Consider the following 21,427-nt stretch of genomic DNA (forward strand, 5'->3'; position numbering starts at 1 on the left):
TGATTTGGTTCCTGGGCCAGGCACAGTGGCTCAACACCTGTAATCCCAGCACTTTGGGAGGCCGAGGCAGGGGGATCACGAGGTCAGGAGATCAAGACCATCCTGGCCAACATGGTGAAACCCCGTCTCTACCAAAATACAAAAAAAAAAATTAGCCGGGCGTGGTGGCGGGCGCCTGTAGTCCCAGCTACATGGGAGGCTGAGGCGGTAGAATTGCTTGAACCCAGGCAGCAGAGGTTGCAGTGAGCCGAGATCATGCCATTGCACTCCAGCCTGGTGACAGAGCAAGACTCCGTCTCAAAAAAAAAACGTGATTTTGTTCCTGATGGTGGCGTAACCAGGCTGCTGTGACCCTGTGCTTCCCTCACTCTCCTAATCAGGCTTTGGGATTCCCAAGGTGGAGCTAAACTTATATGATGCCAGTCAAGATACCGAGATGGGGGCTGGGTGCGGTGGCTCATGCCAGTAATCCCAGCACTTTGGGAGGCCAAGGCAGGCAGATCACTTGAGGCCAGGAGTTTGAGACCAGCCTGGCCAACATGGCAAAACCCTGTCTCCACTAAAAATACAAAAAATTAGCCTGGCGCAGTGGTGCACACCTGTAATTCCAGCTACTTGGGAGGCTGAGGCACGAGAATCGCTTGAACCTGGGAGGCAGAGGTTGCAGTGAGCCAAGATCACACTGCTGCACTCCAGCCTGGACTATGAAGCAAGTCTTCATCTCAAAAATAAAAAGATATAGAGATGGAGGACAGAGCTAGCAACAGAAAACTGTGCGACCAAAGAAGCCGAGTGAGTGTTAGAACCCATAGACACAGCACAGACCCCCCGTACCCAGCCCTTGAGCTCAACCTGGCAGCAAGAACAGCCTGGACTTCTCAGTTCCAAGTCCTATTTCTACAAGGCATGCCTGTTGGCCATACCTATATGCTGACGTTTTATCTCCTTGGTAAGCCTCATTGACGTGAGCAGCTGTAAACACCTGTATACTGGCCCTTGGGGAAGCCATCCAGCCCCTCAGAGATAAATAGCAGCCTGGTTTTTTGTTTTTTTCAGATGAAGTCTCGCACTGTCGCCTGGATGGAGTGCAGTGGCACAATCTCGGCTCACTGCAACCTCCACCTCCCAGGTTCAAGCAGTTCTCCTGCCTCAGCCTCCCAAGTAGCTGGGATTACAGGCCCCCACCACCATGCACATCTAATTTTTTGTATTCTTAGTACAGACAGGGTTTCACCATGTTGGCCAGGCTGGTCTCAAACGCCTAACCTCAAGTGATCCGCCCACTTTGGCCTCCCAAAGTGCTGGGATTACAGGCGTGAGCCATCATGCCCAGCCCAGCCTTGTTTTTTGTTTGGTTTTGTTTTTAGAGACAGGGTCTGGCTCTGTCACCCAGATTGGAGTGCAGTGGCACAATCACAGTTCACTGCAGCCTTGAACTCCTGGGCTCAAGCAATCCTCCTGCCTCGGCCACCAGAGTAGCTGAGACTACAGGCACAAGCCACCACACCTGGCCGATTTTTTGTTTTTGTAGAGTTAGAGGTCTTGGTATGTTACCCAGGCTGGTCTAGAACTCCTGTCCTCAAGCGAGCCTTCCACCTTGGCCTCCCCCAAAGTGCTGGGAACACAGGCATGAGCTACCACGCCCAGCTAAGCAGCCCTGTTTTATGGATGAAGAAACTGGGGTTCTGAAATTAAATAATTGCAAGATTCCACGGAAACTTTGATTCCACAGTTGTCTGGCTCCTAAGTCCACACGCTTTTGTCTTCCCCACCTTTAATATTTTATGATGAAAATAGCAAACATACAGAAAAGTTGGAAGGATAATTCAGGGAAACACCTAGGCATCTATCTAAAGAATCTTTTGCTATATTTGCCTTTTCAACCCATCTTTCCACCACCCCCCCTGCCCCCTGGCTTTTTTTTTTCTTTTTTTCTTTTTGAGATGGAGTTTCTCTCTTGTAGCCCAGGCTGGAGTGCAATGGCCCGATCTCAGCTCACTGCAACCTCTGCCTCCCAGGTTCAAGCCATTCTCCTGCCTCAGCCTCCCAAGTAGCTGGGATTACAAGTATGTGCCACCAAGCCCAGGTCATTTTTGTATTTTTAGTAGAAACGGGGTTACACCATGTTGGCCAGGATGGTCTTAACCTCCTGACCTTGTGGTCTGCCTGCCTCAGCCTCTCAGTGTTGGGATTACAGGTATGAACCACCGCGCCTGGTCTCTTCACCCCGTTTTTTATGCAGATTGCACTGGTCCCTGATAGAAGCAGGTGGGTGCTTCATACTCACAGATGCATCTTTGCCTCGGTACTTAAATTTTCTCCGCCTCTCTTCTGGAGCATCTAAGGTCGGCATATTGACTGGAAGTAGTAAGTTACCTGCAGGTTGGACAGGAACAAAGAAATTTTCAGTGCCCATTGTGTGGGTTATTATGTCAGTATCATCAGGCTCTAACCCTTAAAGGGCTCACAGTGGAGCAAAGGGCAGACCCAGGAAGCTACTTTTTTTTTTTTTTTTTTGAAACAGAGTCGTGCTCTGTTGCCCAGGCTTGAGTGCAGTGGCAGGATATCAGTTCACTGCAACCTCTGCCTCCTGGGTTCAAGTAGTTCTCCTGCCTCAGCCTCCCGAGTAGCTGGGACTATAGGCGCCTGCCACCACGCCTGGCTAATTTTTGTATTTTTAGTAGAGATGGGGTTTCACCACGTTGGCCAGGCTGGTCTTGAACTCCTGACCTTGTGATCCACCCACCTCAGCCTCCCAAAGTGCTGGAATTACAGGCATGAGCCACCGCGTCCAGCCAGCATTTTTTATTTTTTGGGACCAGAGAAGCTGAGTGAGAGTTAGAACCCATATACACAGCACAGACTCCCCATCCCCAACCCTTGGGCTCAACCTGGCAGCAAGAACAACAGTCTGGATTTCTCAGTTCCATGTCCTATTTCTGCAAGGCCTGCTTGTTGGCATCAGGGTCTCACTCTGTCACCCAGGCTGGAGTGCAGTGGCACAATCATGGCTCACTGCAGCCTCGACCCCCTGGACTTAAGTGATCCACCGACCTCATCCTCTTGAGTAGCTGGGACTACAGGCATGAGCCACCACACCTGGCTTATTTTATTTATGTATTTTATTTACTTATTATTTTTTGAGATGGAGTCTCATTCTGTCGCCCAGGCTGGGGTGCGATGGCGCAATCTCAGCTCACTGCAAGCTCCACCTCCCGGGTTCATGCCATTCTCCTGCCTCAGCCTCCCGAGTAGCTGGGACTACAGGCACCTGCCACCACACTAATTTTTTTGTATTTTTAGTAGAGATGGGGTTTCACTGTGTTAGCCAGGATGGTCTCGATCTCCTGACCTCGTGATCCACCCGCCTCGGCCTCCCAAAGTGCTGGGATTACAGGCGTGAGCCACTGCACCTGGCCACACCTGGCTTATTTTTGGTTTTGTTTGTTTTTGTTTTTGTAGAGTCGGCTTTTCACCATGTTGCTCAGGCTGGTCTTGTACTCCTGAGCTCAAGTGATCCTCCCACCTCAGCCTCCCAAAGTGCTGAGATTACAGGCATGAACCTGAAGTCAGCTTCTATAAGCATCACCACGCCAGCTCAGTAGGCTGTGAGCACTGTGGGAGCACCAAGAAGACCAACGCTGGGCATAGCAGTAAAGGAAACCTTTTAAAGGTGCTTTGGCTTCAACTGGGTCCTCAATGAGGCAGATGCGCTGGTTGTCATATATAGAAGCCTTTCATGCCAGGTGCAGTGGCTCATGCCTATAATCCCAGCACTTTGGAAGGCTGAGGCAGATGGATCACTTGGGACCAGGAGTTCGAGATCAGCCTGGGCAACATGGTGAAACCCCCATCTCTACTAGAAACACAAAAATTAGCCAGGCATGGTGGCGGACACCTATAATTCCAGCTATTTGGGAGGCTGAGGCAAGAGGATCACTTGAATCTGGGAGGCGGAGGTTGCAGTTATCCGAGATTGCACCACTATACTCGAGCCTGGGTGACAGAGCAAGATTCTGTCTCAAAAAGAAAAAGAAAAAAAAGAAGCCTTTTACATGGTACGTCTGATGAGTTATAAATCAGGCATATGTACAGGGTGGTGAGGAGACCCGCCAAGCCTGCAACAGGAAAACCCCACACCCAATGCACCAGCACATGGGGTCAGGACAGTCTCAAGCACAAGTCACTGAGAATCCTTCAGTAGACTGCCTCCACCCCATTCCAGACCACCATCACCTCTTACCCACACTACTGCAGTTGCCTTCCAGCTGGTCTCCCTGCTTCTCCCATTGCCTTATTCCAATCTATTCTTTGCACAGAGTACATGTGATTGTGGATCACCTGAGGTCAGGAGTCTGAGACAAGCCAGACCAACATGGCGAAACTCCGTCTCTACTAAAAGTACAAAATTAGCCAGGCGTGGTGGTGGGCGCCTGTAGTCCCAGCTACTCGGGAGGCTGAGACAGGAGAATCGCTTGAACCCAGGGGGCGGAGGTTGCAGTGAGCCAAGATCGCACCACTGTACTCCAGCCTGGGCAATAGAGCGAGACTCCATCTCAAAAAAGAAAAAAATCTGATTAGTCAGGCACAGTGGCTCATGCCTGTAATCCCAACAACTTGAGAGGTTAAGGTGGAGAATTGCTTAAGGCCAGGTGTTCAAGACCAGCCTGGGCAACAAAGCAAGACCCTGTCTCTACAAAAAATATAAAAATAAGCTGAGCATGGTGGCACATACCTGTAGTCCCAGCTACTTGAGGCTGAGGTGGGAGGATTTCTGGAGCCCAGAAAGTCAAGGCCACAGTGAGCCATGATTGCACCACTGCACTCCAGCCTGGGTGACAGCGAGATCCCGTCTCAAAAAATTAAAAAAAGAAAAAAAAAAAAATGTTCTCTCTGGCCAGGTACAGTAGTTCACGCCTGTAATTCCAGCACTGGGAGATGGATGTATTGCTTGAGCCCCAGAGTTGGAGGCTGCAGTGACCCGTGATTGCACCACTGCACTCCGGCCTGGAGAGCAGAGCCAGACCCTGTCTCCAAAACAAAACAAAACAAAACAAAAAAAAACAAGAAGAATCTAACTCTCCTGCTTAAAAAAACTCTCCTGGCTACCCATTGAGTTTAGAAGAAAATTCACTTTCTACACTGGCCCCCAGCCCACTTCACCTCCAACAACTCTTTCCTTGATCATTGTGTTCTAGACCCCTAGGCTTCGTTATCAAGTGTTCCAGGTTCATTGTACTTGGGCCTTTGAAGGAGCTGCTCCGCCCAGGATCTCTGCACACTTGGCTCCTCTTCATTCAGTCTCTGCTTAAACATCTCTGAAAGCCCTTCTAACTGTCTTCCCAGTCTTATTTTCTTCTCAGCTTTAACCACTGCCTGATATTTTCTTGTCTGTCCATCTTCCTCCCCCTACTCCCCATGATAACAGTACTATGTGTATCTTAGGCAGGGATTTCTTACCTCTTTCACAACACATGACAAAGTAGGTACTCAAATATTTGTCAAGGGAGGGTAGTGTGTGATACGAGACAGGGAGTTGGCCCTCAGTTAGAGGTGGTTATTCAAATCAGGCCAAGTTCGAACTTTTTTTTTAAATTGGAGGGAGTTTATTTTTGTGTTTTTGTTTTGCTTTTGAGACAGAGTCTTGCTCCGTTGCCCAGGCTGGAGTGCAATAAATAGTGCAATCATGGCTTACTGCAGCCTCAACCTCTTGAGCTCAAGTGATCCTCCTGCCTCAGCCTCCTGAGCAGCTAGGACTACAGGCACAAGTCACCATGGCTGGCTAATTTGTATTTTTTGTAGAGATGGGATCTCACTATGTTGCCCAGGCTGGTTTCAAACTCCTGGGCTCAAGTCATCCTCCCCCTTCAGCCTCCCAAAGCATTGGGATTACAGGCATGAGCCACTGCACCTGGCCCCAAGTTTGAATGTTCACAAGGCAGCAGGGAATATTTCTTACAGGTATGTAATATTCACCTGTTTCTGACCATACAAGATGGTCCAGACTACATTATAGAAAAGAGAAAATTGGATAAAGAAAGTCAACTGACTCTCGTCTTCAGTGAATAGCAGCGAAGAATAGTTTTGGTAGAAAAGACTAATTCAGACGTATCAATTTGAAAGGGGCAGTGTAGACAACTTGGAGATTTGCATCAGAGAATTTAGAGCTGGCTGGGCACAGTGGCTCATGCCTATAATCCCTTCACTTTGGGAGGCCAAGACGGGTGGATCACCTGAGGTCAGGAGTTCAAGACCAACCTGGCCAACATGGCGAAACCCCGTCTCTACTAAAAATACAAAGATCAGCCAGGCGTGGTGGCACATGTGCCTGTAATCCTAACTACTTGGGAGGCCGAGGCAGGGGAATCGCTTGAACCTGGGAGGCGGAGGTTGCAGTGAGCCTAGATCAAGCCACTGCACTCCAGCCTGAGTGACAGAATGAGACTCTGTCTCAAAAAAAGTAATTTAGAGCCAAGACTGATGTTGTAAGAAGAGAGACAAGCTCTATGTAAGATCAGAACAAGGATCGAGTCTTGAGGATGCTCACATTAGGGCCCAAGAGAATGAAGAATTAGCAAAGAACCAGGTTAAAGAAGGGAGTTGCAGATAGAACAACAGAGTTAGTATCGGAGGCACTGCTGACAACAGTAGTCACTGTGCCAGGGACAAGTCCCTAAAATCAAGCTCCAGCCACCCACAGCAAGACAGGAGCTACAGGAGAGCATGTCAGCTGAGCCTCAGAGCAGAGGAAACCAACAGCCCACACCATCCCTCTGGGTTTCAGATCCTGGTGGCTCTGCCTGCTTTAAAGCATTAGTTTCCTCCAGAGCCTGGGAAAGAATAGCCTATATACCTTGTCTGCAAATCTGATCATGGGAAATGCAAATTAGTTCCTGGAATTGACCAATCTCTCCCACTCTCCGACCTCAAAGCCAGAGAGGTGGAAGGTGACACCTGGTTTAAACATTCACAAAGCTCTCAATCATTGTGAGTCACGTTGACCTCTTCCCCAACCAATGTGGACAAAGGGACCTCAGTGAATCCAGAGTCCTTCGGTTGCTGCCCAGGGAGCCCTCACAGAAGTTGGCTTAAGACTATCTCAGGCTTTAGATTTCTTCAATACAACTTCAAGCTCGAGGTAGCTTTACTCCTAGCAACACATCAGAACTCAGCATACCTGGGAAGGGAAGAGAACTACATTGCAAGACAGCCTCAGCACTGGGAGCTCAGGCTAGGAAACACTGGTGTCCGATCCAGATGCATCTCTTTTTTTTTTTATTAAAGACAGAGTTTCATTCTTGCTGCCCAGGCTGGAGTGCAGTGGTGCAATCTCAGCTCACTGCAACCTCCACCTCTCGGTTCAAGCAATTCTCCTGCCTCAGCCTCCTGAGTAGCTGGGATTACAGGCACCTGCCACCACACCCAGCTAATTTTTATATATTTTTTTCTTTTTTTGGTAGAGACGGGGTTTCATCCCTGAGCTGGTCTCAAACTCCTGACCTCAGGTGGCCCACCTGCCTTGGCCCCGCAAAGTGCTGGGTTTGCAGGTGTGAGCCACGATGCATGGCCTACTTTTAAGTAATCTCAAATTCTGCCCCATAAGGAAGAGAAGAGTTGCTTTTTAAGTCTAAATTGGCCGGGCACAGTGGCTCATACCTATAATCTCAGTGCTTTGGGAGGCCAAAGCAGAAGCTTGAGCCAGGAGTTTGAGACCAGCCTCAGCAACATGGAGGGGAAGGGGAAGGGGAAGGGCGGAAAGAAGGGCGGAAGAAAGGGAAGGGAGGAAGGGAAGGGAGGAAGGAAGGAAGGGAAGGAAGGCAGGCAGGCAGTCTGGCAGGCCACCACTATGGGTGGCACTTAACACATGGGGTGAGATGTTAGAAAGGAGGAAAGCCCATTTCACGCAACAGAAACAACAGAGGCCACTTCTGAAATACCTGCTCTAGCTGCCACCTTGTTGCTACACTTCACATGTTGCCAATGGCACAATTATCTCAGTTAATGAGACTGAACATGCATGAGGAAGAGGCCAGTTTGGTACAAGGAGCTGCAATCCTGCCTCTGGGAAGACCCAAGACAGCACTCAGCTCTAGGACCATTGCCAAGGGAACTGCTCATCCTTCTGCCACATCCTGGAAGCCATGGCTATTAGAAACTTTGGAAGTGTAGCTGGGTGCGGTGGCTCATGCCTGTAATCCCAGCACTTTGGGAGGCTGAGGTGGGTGGATCACAAGGTCAGGAGTTCGAGACCAGCCTGGTCAATATGGTGAAACCCTGTCTCTACTAAAAATACAAAAATTAGCTGGGCGTGGTGGTGGGCGCCTGTAATCCCAGCTACTCGGGAGGCTGAGGCACTAGAATTGCTTGAACCCGGGAGGCGGAGGTTGCAGTGAGCTGAGATGGTGCCACTGCACTCCAGCCTGGGCAACAGAGCAAGACACTGTCTCAAAAAAAAAAAAAAAAAAAAAAAAAAGATGTTTGCCACCTTCCTTCAAACCAAATATCACAGGAAATGGCTTGAAGCAGAGAAAGCTCAGCTGCAGATGAGACAGGGTCCTCCCTACTCCTTGAGGTATCTTTAGGGAGAGGGTTGAAGGTTATAGATTTAGCAAATCACTTCATGTAGGGACATTCTGCAAACCCAGCAGCAGAGCAGATCCCTGTTGCTTCTCCAGACTTCTCTAGTCACAGCTCGGATCCCGCTTTCCCTTCACATGGCTGTTGGCAGCGACCAGGCGAGCTGGCTGCCCTGTCGTTCTTTACTTACGAAAGTGTTGACAGCCAGGCAGTGGCCCATGCCTTTAATCCCAGCAGTTTGGGAGGATCATTTGAGACCAGGAGTTCAAGACCTGGGGCAACATAATGAGACCCTATCTCCACAAAAAAAAAAAATGAAAAAAAAAATATAGCCAGGTATGTTGCTGTACAACTGCAGTCCCAGCTACTCAGGAGGCTGAGGCAGGAGGATCACTTGAGCCCAGTCGGTTGAGGCTGCAGCAGCGAGTTATGACTGCACCACTGCACTCCAGCCTGGGTAAGAGATCCCTTCTCTAATTAAAAAGGAAAAATGAAAAGCACCGAGTTATACACAATCCAAGTCAGCACCCCACCCCTTTTTGTTTTGAGATAGGTCTTACTCCCATCATCCAGGCTGGAGTGCAGTGGCACAATCACGGCTCACTAAAGCCTCGACTTTCTGGGCTCAGATGATCTTCCCCCTCAGCCTCCCAAGGAGCTGGGGCTACAGGCACATACCACCACGCCCAGCTAAGTTTTTTGCATTTTAGAGAGACAGGTGCCTTGCTACATTGCCCAGGCTTGTCTCAAAGTCCTGGGCTCAAGCAATCCTCCCACTTCAGCCTCCCGAAGTGCTTGGATTACAGACGTGAGCCGCCACACCTGGCCCAAGTCAGTACCTTTGTTCATTGGTTCTTCAAGTTTGAGATCCCAAGAAAGCCGAACTGGTGATTAAGACAAATGTCATCCACCTAGGGGTTTTATTTATCCCTGGGGTCTCAGGCCAGCTTGGCTGCTCCCCACACACTGTAAGACCCCTGCCCTGTGTGACAGGTGCCAGAGGCCCTGCCAAGGAACCCTACCATGCCCAAGATCCCCTGGGCTCCCAAGCTTCTTACCACCCCCTCCTTTTTTTCTTTTTTTTGAGATGGAGTCTGGCTCTGTCGCCCAGGCTAGAATACAGTGGCGTGATCTCAGCTCACTGCAACCTCCACCTTCCAGATTCAAGCGAGTCTCCTGCCTCAGCCTCCTGAGTAGCTGGGATTACGGGTATGCGCCACCACGCCTGGCTAATTTTTGTATTTTTAGTGAAGTCAGGGTTTCACCACATGGGCCAGGCTGGTCTCGAACTCCTGACCTCAAGTGATCCGCCCGCCTCGGCCTCCCAAAGTGCTGAGATTACAGGCATGAGCCACCATGCCCGGCCACCTCTTACCCTTTCAATCCTTCTGAGTAAGGGACCATTATGGACTTCCAGGTCTTATTAATGGTGTTGAGTAGCTTCCTCTGGTTGGGGCATTTCAGGGCAGTTTTGAGCTTCCTATATTTGTCTAGATCTAGCCGAGCTTTTCCTGTGAGCAACTTTCATGAACTGAGAACCATTTTAAATTAAGACATGTCATCATCCAAGAGTTGGCTTCTACAAAATAGCATTTTTTGGATTTCAAAGTAACACATAGTGAGGGCTTAAAGGATATAAATACTTCAGAAATATTTTGAACGTTAGCTTCCAATAACCCCACTCCTCCACCAAGTTAACCTTTAAAAACTCACCACCCTGTGTGTGTGCCCAACCCAGCTGCACAGGCACTGACATGGTAATTCGAGGAGGGGATCTTAAACATGCCATTTTGCGACATGTGTTTCCTTCATCTGTACCTTGGACATCGTTTGATGTCAGTATGCTCAAATCTGCATCACTACCAGCCAGTTCTTCAAAGTAGGGTTTGTTTAAAGCTAAAACCACATGTTGGATTCCAGCTAGCGAGTCAATGAGACTTATCTGCCTGGAAGGAGGGGTTCAGGGATCCCAGCAGCCTCTGCCTCAATGCCCCAAGGTTCATGGGTCAACAAGCTGAGGCTAGCTGGGGTTGGGGGTGGAGAGGGAAGGTAAAGTGTCCAGGGACAGGAGAGGACAGCCAGGGAGGGGAAAAGGCCCAGGAATGGGGGCTCCACCTTTTTTTTTTTTTTTGAGACAGTCTTGCTCTGTCACCCGGGCTGGAGCGTAGTGGCGCTATCTTGGCTCACTGCAGCCTCTGCCTCCTAGGTTGAAGCTATCCTCCTCCCTCAGCCTCCCAAATAGCTGGGATTACAGTCACACACACCACCACACCCAGCTAATTTTTGTATTTTTACTAGAGACAGAGTTTCATCATGTTGGCCAGACTAGTCTGGAACTCCTGGCCTCAAGCAACCCACCCACCTCGGCCTCCCAAAGTGCTGGGATTACAAGCGTGAGCCTCCGTGCCTGGCCCCACCTCGCCACTCTTTAGCTCTCTGAGGGGCTTTAACATGAATGAGACACACCTGGGGATTCCAGACTTCAGTTTCAATGCTGAGAAAGAGGGACCAGAGGGGCTGCAGGCCATGCTCAGGTTGGAGTGATCTCGGCTCACTGTAGCCTCAAACTCCCGGGCTCAGGCAATCCTTCTGCCTCAGCCTCCCGAGTAGCCGGGACCACAGGCATGCGCCATCACACCTGGCTAATTTTTTTTATTTTTTGGTAGAGACTGGGCCTCGCTATGTTGCCCACTCTGGTCTCAAGTGATCCTCTCCCTTCAGCCTCCTGAGTAGCTAGGACTACAGGTGCACACTGCCATACCTGGCTGATTTTTCGATTTTTTTTTTTTTTTTGTAGAAACAGGGTCTGTGTTGCCCAGGCTGGTCTCAAACTCCTGTCCACAAAAAGGAGGCAAGAGACCAGGCCCTCTACCTGTGAAAGATATAAAAGCAAGCTGCCTGGGAGGGGGCTGAATCGGGAACAAGTCCCACAGGTGACAACATTCCGGGGAGTACTTCAGGAAGGAGGGGCACATGGCAAGGCCCAGGACACGGGAGCCACAGCCCACTATGTGGTTAGACTCACTCCAGACACCCCGCAAACCCGCGTCCGGGCTCGGCAGAGTAAACAGACCCCGCACCTACCACTTCCTCCTTATCCACCCTCGAAAACAAGCCAAAGACGACCTAGCACAGTGTCTCTAAAGACACTGGCTGATTTCAACAGAGACAACAGCCTAAGCCTTCTCCAAGCTGCCCCCTTGGGCAGGCAGATGAGCTTCAGAAAGAGCCCCGAGAGGCACCCCCGTGATGGAAGGCAAGGGCACAGCAGCCTCCCCAGGGCCCCCAAACAGCTGCCTAGCTCATTACCCGAACAAGAGAAAGATATCTGATCAGCCAATACCCAGACAGAAGGACTCAGCCACGTCTGGAGCTGGGGCACATGCACACATACACAGTCTCTCACACAGGGACAAGCCACCAACCACTCACCTGGCCAGGAGCCACAGCGTCCACCCCCTTGGTCAGCCTTAAATGCCCTCAGCTGATGGCAGGTGTTTCACAGCCCTTGGCCCCACCTCACAGAGCTTGTTCTACCTGCACACTGACGGTTCTTATGCGTGAACACAGATTGGAATCACCTGGGGAGTTTTGAGCACGCCCCAGGCAAGAGGCTGATTGAGTCAGGGAGGCTGAGGGGCGAGGCCCAGGTCTCCCAGGTGAGTCTTATGTTCAGAACCTTCAGCCTCTGCAGCTGTAGCACTTTGAGGCCCTTGAATAAACCATCAAAAGGTGAAGTGGGGTGAGGGTTGAGGGGAACTCCTTCTAGGGAAGGGTTTGCATTCTGGACGTTTAAGTCTCCTAGGATCTAGCTAGGTTGAGTGGCCTCTTCCTAAACTTGCATAGCAGGCTTAAAAGCTGCTGTTGAATTAATTAGCGTTTACTCCCAAGGCAGGCAATAAGATTTGATGAAGGTGGCCGGGCGCGGTGGCTCACGCTTGTAATCCTAGCACTTTGGGAGGCCGAGGTGGGTGGATCACGAGGTCAGGAGATCGAGACCATCCTGGATAACACAGTGAAATCCCGTCTCTACTAAAAATACAAAAAATGAGCTGGGCGTGGTGGCGGGCGCCAGTAGTCCCAGCTACTCGGGAGGCTGAGGCAGGAGAATGGTGTGAACCCAGGAGGCGGGGCTTGCAGTGAGCCGAGATGGTGCCACTGCACTCCAGCCTGGGCCACAGATCGTGACTCTGTCTCAAAAAAAAAAAAAAAAGATCTGATGGAGGTGAGAATAGATCTGCTCCATATTGGAATGAAAATAAGAACATTTCGGGTATCGATTCTGCAAATATTTAGACTGCCTACTCTAATATTAGTGTGCCATGCCCTGACAAAGCAACAGTGAATGAATGACCTGGTCCCTGCCCTCCCAGCAAAGTGGAAACCAGACGGCAATTGTAGTCTGGTGCAGTGGCTCACGCCTGTAATCCCAACACTTTGGGAAGCCAAGGCAGGAGGATTGCTTGAGCCCAGGAGTTTGAAACCAGCCTGGGCAACATAGTGAGACCCCGTCTCTACAAAAAAAAAAAAAAATTTAATTAGCTGAGACGGCCGGGCACAGTGGCTCACGCCTGTAATCCCAGCACTTTGGGAGGCCAAGGCGGGACAATCACTTGAGGCCAGAAGTTCAAAACCAGCCTGGACAACATGGCAAAACCCCCTCTCTACTAAAAATACAAAAATTAGCCGGGTGTGGTGGCGCACACCTGTAATCCCAGCTACTCAGGAGGCTGAGGCAGGGGAATCATTTGAACCCGGGAGTCAGAGGTTGCAGTGAGCCGAGATCATGTCATTGTACTCCAGCCTGGGCAACAGAGCAAGACTCCATCACACACATACAAAAAAATCAGCTGCAAGGGGTGGTGCACACCTGTAGTCCTAGCTGTTTGGAAAGCTGAGGCGGGAGGATCACTTAAACCTAGGAGTCGAGGCTGTTTTGAGCTGTGATTGTGCCCCTGCACTCCAGCCTGAGTGACAGAGCAAGATTCTGTCTCTAAGATAAATAATAATAAACTTTTTTAAAAAGACGGCAATTGGGACAACATACAGGGGGAGGTCAGGGAGGGCTTCCTGGAGGAGGGGATGCCCAAGCCAAGTCCTCAGGAAAAGGAGTTCGCAGATGGAAAACTGAGGAAGATGCTCCAGGCAGAGGACACAGCACAGGAGGAGTTATTGAGGCAAGAAAAATGGGCATGGGTTCCCTGGGAATGAAGAGCCCATTCAGTATTGCTAGAGGGACAGGGGAGTCAGATGCCAAGGTGAAGACGGCCTGGTGCCCAGCGGAGGGGGCAGTGGGAGCCATCCATAACGGGCCAGACAATAAAGGGTTGCACTGTCTAATAAGGGATTATTGATTTCTTTTTTAAAAAATTTATGTTTTAGGTCAGGCACGGTGGCTTACACCTGTAATCCCAGCACTTTGGGTGGCCAAGGTGGGCAGATCACCTGAGGCCAGGAGTTCAAGCCCAGCCTGGCCAACATGGCAAAACTCCATCTCTACTAAAAATACAAAAAATTAGCTGGGCGTGGTGGCAGGCACCTGTAATCCCACCTAATTGGCAGGCTGAGGCAGGAGAATCACTTGAACCTGGGAGGCAGAGGCTGCAGTGAGCCAAGATGGCACGGTTACACTCCAGCCTGGACAACAAGAGTGAAACTCCATCTCAAAAAAAAAAATTGTTTTAGAGATGGGATCTTGCTGTGTTGCCCAGGCTGGAGCACAGTGGCACTATCACAGCTCACTGCAACCTTGACCTCCAGGCTCAACCCATCCTCCCACCTCAGCCTCCCAAATAGCTGGGACCACAGTTGTGTGCCACCACACCTGGCTAATTTGTTTTTATTTCTTGCAGAGATCAGGTCTACCTATGTTCCCCAGGCTGGTCTCAAACTCCTCGGCTCAAGCATTCCTTCCACCTCTGCCTGCTGAGTAGTTGGGATTACAGGCACACACCACCACACCTGGATAATTTAAAAAAAAAATTTTTTTTTGCACAAAAAAAGGGTCTCACTATGTTGCCCGGGTTGGTCTCGAACTCACCCATCCTCAAGCCATCCTCCTGCCTTGGCCTCCCAGGGATGAGCCACCACACCCAACCACATCAAGCTTTGGAATCCAATAATCATTCTTCAGCTAAATCTAATCAGCCAACCACCATGGTGCCCACAGGAGGTCCCCAGAGGTCTCAGGAAGGCAGGAGAAGCAGCACTGTGGGTGGAAACCTGGACATCAGTGGAAGCCGTGAGCCCTCCCCAACTCCACAGCCCCACTCTGTGTAAGGCCATGTCCACCCTGGCAGGGACAGGACACCTCTGTGGTCTCCTTCACTCCATCTCCATCCTCATCTTGCCTCCCCACACTCCACCAGCTCCACCTTCCATGGAGCCCGTCTCCTCGGCCCTCCCAGCTTTTGCTGGCCCCTGAGGGCCACTCGCCCACTGGTCTGGTGGTACTTCCTCTCCTCTCCAACAAACTCTCACATTAAATTCTCAAGATTAAACTACCTGGAGGGGTGTGTTTGCCTGGTTTGTTGAACCAGCTTTGATTCTTCTGTTGTAGTAGGAATCGCTGATCCCATTTCACAGAGCAAGAAACTGAGGCTGCGAACATCTAGATGACTTACCCAAGGTCACATGATGAGGGAAGGTCCGATCGGTGTGACCTCATCTTCCCCACGATGCTTTAATGCCTGATGTCGGGCTGTGCCTGTCCCTCTCTGTCTCCTTCCTTCTCTCCTTCCTCCTTTCCTTCCTTTCTCTTTTTTTTTCCTTCCTTTATTTCATCCCTCCTTTCCTCATTCCTTCTCTTCTTCACTTCCTCTCTTTCTCTTTTTATTTATTTATTTATTTTTTTGAGACGGAGTCTCACTCTTGTCACCCAGGCTGGAGGGCAGTGGCACGATCTTGGCTCCCTGCAAACCGCCTCCCAGATTCAAGCGATTCTTCTGTCTCAGCCTCCTGAGTAGCTGGGATTACAGGTGCCTGCTACCATGCCTGGCTAATTTTTGTATTTTTTTAATAAAGACAGGGTTTCACTGTGTTGGCCAGGCTGGTTTTGAACTCCTGCCCTCAGGTGATCTGCCTCCCTCAGCTTCCCAAAGTGCTGCGATGATAGGCGAGGGCCACCGTGCCCGGCCCCTCCTTCCTTTCTTCTATTTCTTTCTTTCTTTCCTTCCCTCCCTCCTCCCTACCCTCCTCCCTCCCTCTTTCCTTCCTTTCCCTCATTTTTTCCTTTCCCTCCTTCCTTTGCTTTTATTATTGTGGTAAAATACACATAACGTGAAATTTACCATTTTAACTATTTAAACGCACAGCTCAGCGGCGTTAAGCACATCCACATCGCTGTGCCACTGTCACCATCATCGGTCCCCAGAACATTTTAATCTTCCCAAATGGAAACCCTGTCCCCAACACTCACCCCTCATTTTCCCCTCCAACCCCAGCCCCCGGCAGCCACCGTTTCACTTTCTGTGTCTGTGAGTTTGACGCCTCCGGGCACCACACGGAAGAGGAATCGTGTGTTGTTTGTCCCCGCGTGTCTGGTTTATTTCACTCGGGGTAATGTCCTCAAGGCCCTTCCGTGTTGCAGCGCGTGTCAGAATTTTCTGCCTTCTGATTCATTTCTTCAAAGCAAAGCACATCTTCCTGTTTCTATAGTATCATTTATACTGCTACTGACGGCGGCATCCCAAGGTGGGGTGTGGGGAGCGGCCCTCCCCAGCAGCGGGGAGCATTTATCATTGATATTGCTGATAATTTACAGGGCAGGGCGGTCATGAAAGGGAGCTGATTTCTATTTGGATTTTATTGTTGTTTTTAAATCCTCTGTAGTTGATCCGCTTGTTGCCACAGCCCTGGCCAGCTGCTCCTACTGTCCCCCAGGTTGGCACGTCACTGGTCATTCATGTATAAATACATATTTATTTCGTTATTAATATAAGAAGGGTTTTTTGAAAACCACCAGTTGGAGAGTTGACGGCACACTTCCCTCAGGGGATTCAGGAAAGATTTTGCGCTTGAGGTCAGTCTTCAGGAATCCACTGGCTCCAACGAACGCAGCTGTCGGCACGCCTGGCCTCTGCGTGTGTGTGTGTGCTGCGCGTCTCTCTATGTGTGTCTACATGTGTGTGTCTGTGTGTGCTGTGTGTTTCTATGTCTGTATTTATGTATATGTCTATGTGTGTGTCTGTGTGTGACTATGTGTCTATGTGTCTGTATGTACCTGTATGTACCTGTATGTCTGTGTTTGTGTATGCCTGTGTATGTCCGTGTGTGTCTCTTTGTGTGTCTGTGTTTGTATGTATGTCTAGGTGTGTGTTTCTGTGTGTGTGTGTCTATGTGTCTGTCTCTATGTGTGTCTCTGTGTGTGTCTGTGGGTCTGTGTGTCTGTGTCTACGTCTCTGTGTGTCTTCCTGATACGTGTCCGTGTGTGTGTCTGTGTGTGTGTATGTGTCTGTGTGTGTGTCTATGTGTCTCTGTGTGTATGTGTCCATGTGTGTCTGCATGTGTCTGTGTATGTGTCTATGTGTGTCCGTGTGTGTCTGTGTGTGTCTTTGTGCCTATGTGTATCTGTGTGTCTATGTGTCTGTGTGTCTATGTGTCTGTGTGTGTCTGTATGTGTACATGTCTATGTGTGTGTGTCTGTGTGTGTGTCTGTGTGTATCTGTGTGTATGTCTGTGTGTCTGTGTGTGTATATGTCCGTGTGTGTGTCTGTGTCTATGTGTCTGTGTGTCTATGTGTGTATATGTCTATGTGTGTGTGTGTCTGTGTGTCTGTGTGTGTGTGTGTGTGTGTCTATATGTCTGTATGTCTGTGTGTGTGTTCATGCACAAGTGTCAGGACGTCCCCACGTGAGGGGACCTCCCCTCGTCCGGATGCCAACCCCTTGTAGTGCCGCTGAGGTTCCTGGTAGACTTTGTTTGGCACAGGGCCGGGGATGAGGAGGAAAAGGGATGTTAAGGGAAGAAAAAGGAGGTGCAGGGGGAGAAAAGGCAGCAAAGGGAAACCAAAGGCTCCGCCGTAACATTTTTTGTAGAGATAGAGACTACGTTGCATGGACTGGTCTTGAACTCTTGGGCTCTAGCAATCCTCCTGCCTCAGCCTCACACATCGCCAGAACTACTAGCGCATGCCACCATGTCTGGCTAATTTTTAAATTTTTTGTAGAGATGGGGTCTTGCTATGTTCCCCAGACTGGTCTTGAATTCCTGGGCTCAAGCAATCCTCCTGCCTCAGCCTCCCAAAGTGCTGGGATTATAGGTGTGAGTCACCACACCCAGCTAATTTTTAAATCTTTGTAGAGATGGGGTCTCACTATGGTGCCCAGGCTGGTCTTAAACTTCTGAGCTCAAGCAATCCTCCTGCCTCAGCCTCCCAAAGCTCTGGGATTGCAAGCATGAGCCACAACACCGGGCGTGTTCACTTTTTCATTAATTCAACCTTGTCTTCGACAAATGTGGTGGCGCTGAGGATAAAATGGGGGAACAGAGCACCCCCTTCCCTCCCATGGGACTTATGATCTGACGGTTCAGACCATAACCAGCCTACAATGGAGGAAGCTCACGGGAATCTGGGGGTTCCATGTGGAGCTTTTTGCCCAGTCCCAGGGAGAGATGATGGGGAGGAGAGGGAAGTGGTCCCCTTCTTATAAAGCACTCTGGTTCACACTCTAAGAGAATGAAAATTGGGCTGGGCACAGTAGCTCACACCTGTAATCCCAGCACTTTAGGAGGTCAAGGCAGGTGGATCATCTGAGGTCAGGAGTTTGAGACCAGACTGGCCAACATAGTGAAACTCCATCTCTACCAAAAATACAAAATTAGCTGGGCATGGTGGTGCACGCCTGTAGTCCCAGCTACTCAGGAGGCTGAGGCAGGAGATTCGCTTGAACCAAGGAGGCGGAAGTTGCAATGAGCAGAGATCACTCCACTGCACTCCAGCCTGGGCGACAGAGCGAGACGAAAGAAAGAAAGGAAAGAAAGGAAAATTGGAGCACTTGTAAACCAGCCTTCCTGGGTTGCAATGACAGTGACAGGGCCTGGCTTCTACCACTCCAGGCCATTGCACTCTGTCCTGTATTTTTCCTGTCCTGTATTTATTCTCATCTGTAGAGAATAAATGAGATCGAGAAGGTGGATGAGGCAGAATTGATTTTCTTGCCCAAACTGACTTCACAGAGCATCATAATAAAAAGACGGGTCATTTACAATCCTGCTGTTCTCCTGAGGCTTTTCAGCCTTGAATAAGATGAACAATCCAGGGCTCCTGCTTCATAGCCCTGGGGCTGCAGCCTGCCCTGGAGGGGCAGGGAACGAGGAAAGGGACACGGGCAGAAGCGTGGCCAGGTGTCGCACGGCCTCAGTGAGCGCCAGCACTTACCATGTCCCGGGAGAATGGGTTTTCTCTGTTTTTTTAAATCTTGTTTTCAGACAGGGTCTTGCTCTGTTGCTCAGGCTGGAGTGTAGCAGTGCAATCACAGCTCACTGCAGCCTCCACATCCTGGGCTCAAGTGATCCTCCCACTTCAGCCTCCTGAGTAGCTGGGACCACCGGCACATGCCACCACACCCACTTAATTTTTGTATTTTTTGTAGAGATAGGGTTTTGCTTTCTTGCCCGGGCTGGTCTTGAACTCCTGAGCTCAAGTGATCCTCCCACCTTTGCCTTCCAAAGTGCTGGGAATACAGGCCTGAGCCACTGCGCCTGGCCTAAATTCTTCTTGACAAAGAGAAATGATGGATGAAGATGGGGAAAGGAGAGGGAAGAAGGGGGATGAAAAATCAGAAAGATTTTTGAAATATTTTCAAGATAATAAAATAAAAATGTCACTTTAGCGCCAAATAAAATCAAATTGAGATATAAATCCAAACACAGTATAAAAAAAGAAAGAAATACAGCTGGACCCCTGGAGAAACCTGTCTTCAGCAGCCTGGACTGCCATATTTCATATTTCTGGGATCCCACAGAATTCACATTTATTAGGTGCCAGGTGCAGTGGCTCATGCCTGTAATCCTAGCACTTTGGGAGGCTGAGGTGGGTGGATCACCTGAGGTCAGGAGTTTGAGACCAGCCTGGCCAACATGGCGAAACCCCGTCTCTATTAAAAATACAAAAAGTAGCCAGGCATGGTGGTGGGGGCCTGTAATCCCAGCTACTCTGGAGGCTGAGACAGGAGAATCGCTTGAACCCAGGAGGTAGATGTTGCACTGAGCCGAGATCTCACCACTGCACTCCACCCTGGGTGACAGAGCGAGACTCTGACTCACATAAACAAACAAAAAAGAATTCGTATTTATTAGGAAATCTCCAGTTGGCTTGGAAATAGAAGCTCTTCAAGCTGGGCTGACTTTTTTTTTTAAGAGTCTGAGTCTCACTCTGTCATCCAGGCTAGAGTGCAGTGGCACGATCTCAGCTCACTGCAACCTCTGCCTCCCGGGCTCAAACCATCCTCCCCCCTCAGCCTCCTGAGTAGCTGGCACTACAGGCACACACCACCACATCCAGCTAATTGCAATTTTTTTTTTTTTTAATTTTTGCAGAGATAGGGTTTTGGCATGTTGGCCAGGCTGGTCTCAAACTCCTGGCCTCAAGCGATCTGCCTGCCTCATCTCCCAAAATGGGATTATTAAGCATGAACCACAGCATCTGGCCTGGGCTGACTCTAGGGAACTCTTTGTCCAGGTCGCAGTTTCATCTCTGCCCCACTTCGGGAGTGTCATGCTCAGAGGAGCCTGTCCCAGGTCCCATCTTCCATTTCGGAGTCTGCAAGGAAGGTTTCAGCAACAGCCTGCTCAGGTTCTCCCCTCCCTGAGATGATCCCACAGAATTCCAAGGGTCTCTGGAGCAAAAGGGGCTATTTCTGGGCCCAGGCTCCGTGTCCATGTTTGGTCTTCAAGGAGCACGTGGTGAACCTGCCAAGGCTTCATCCCATCAGCCTCCTGGGAGGGCACAGATCTCCTTCCACCTCTAAGGCCTCAACAAACAACAGCTGGGAATGCAGCTTCCAAAGCTGGCTGGAAAGGACTCCCCTCACCCGTCACTACCCCAAGGCGAGGGCCCAAAGGGAGCCTCTTGACATTGATTGGGATTTATTTCCTCCTTTTCATTAAGAATAATTTCAAGCCTAGGCAACATAGCGAGACCCCGTCTCTACAAAAAAAAAATTTTTTTTAATTAGCCAGGCATGGTGGTGCACACCTGCGGTCCCAGCTACTCAGGAGGCTGAGACGGGAGGATCACTTGAGCCCGGGAGGTAGAGGCTACAGTGAGCTGTGACCATGCCACTGCACTCCAGCCTGGGAGACAGAGGGAGACCCTGTCTCAAAAATAATACTAATTATAATTTCAGATTAAAAGCAGTCATTCTCATTCATTAAAAAAAAAAAAAACTTCAGGCAACACTTATAAATGTAAAGAAGGTTTAAAAAAATCACCTGGGCCGGGTGCAGTGGCTCACACCTGTAATCTCAGCACTTTGGGAGGCCAAGGCGGGTGGATCACGAGGTCAGGAGATCGAGACCATCCTGGCTAACACGGTGAAACCCCGTCTCTACTAAAAATACAAAAAATTAGCCAGGCGAGGTGGCAGGTGCCTGTAGTCCCAGCTTCTCGGGAGGCTGAGGCAGGAGAATGGCGTGAACCCGGGAGGCGGAGCTTGCAGTGAGCCAAGATAGCACCACTGCACTCCAGCCTGGGGGACAGAGTGAGACTCCGTCTCAAAAAAAAAATCACCTGAAATCCCACCACCCAGATAAACTCACTGTGATCTGATCTGATCTGATCTTGGTGATCAGAGAAGCACCTATTTTGCAAAAAAGGGGTTAAGCTGTTCTAGAACCTTAAAAATATATA

General features: G+C 49.9%; 1 protein-coding gene across 2 annotated transcripts in view; it reads right to left on the reverse strand.

Moving 5' to 3' along the window:
* KPNA7 (karyopherin subunit alpha 7) overlaps positions 1 to 21,427 on the reverse strand; it is a 150,223-nt gene that overhangs the window by 32,371 nt on the left and 96,425 nt on the right. Inside the window, exons 1-2 of one of the 2 annotated variants that reach the window (XM_003780595.3) lie at positions 2,892 to 2,979; positions 2,288 to 2,376 (exon numbers count right to left, since the gene is read on the reverse strand). In XM_003780595.3, the coding sequence (XP_003780643.1) occupies positions 2,288 to 2,353 (66 nt within the window). In that variant the 5' untranslated portion in view covers positions 2,354 to 2,376; positions 2,892 to 2,979. Of the gene's footprint in view, positions 1 to 2,287; positions 2,377 to 2,891; positions 2,980 to 21,427 lie in introns of those variants that run through there. The other variant, XM_054560197.1, reaches the window with a different exon arrangement.

Source organism: Pongo abelii, chromosome 6 (assembly GCF_028885655.2).
Source record: "Pongo abelii isolate AG06213 chromosome 6, NHGRI_mPonAbe1-v2.0_pri, whole genome shotgun sequence".
NCBI lineage: Eukaryota > Metazoa > Chordata > Mammalia > Primates > Hominidae > Pongo > Pongo abelii.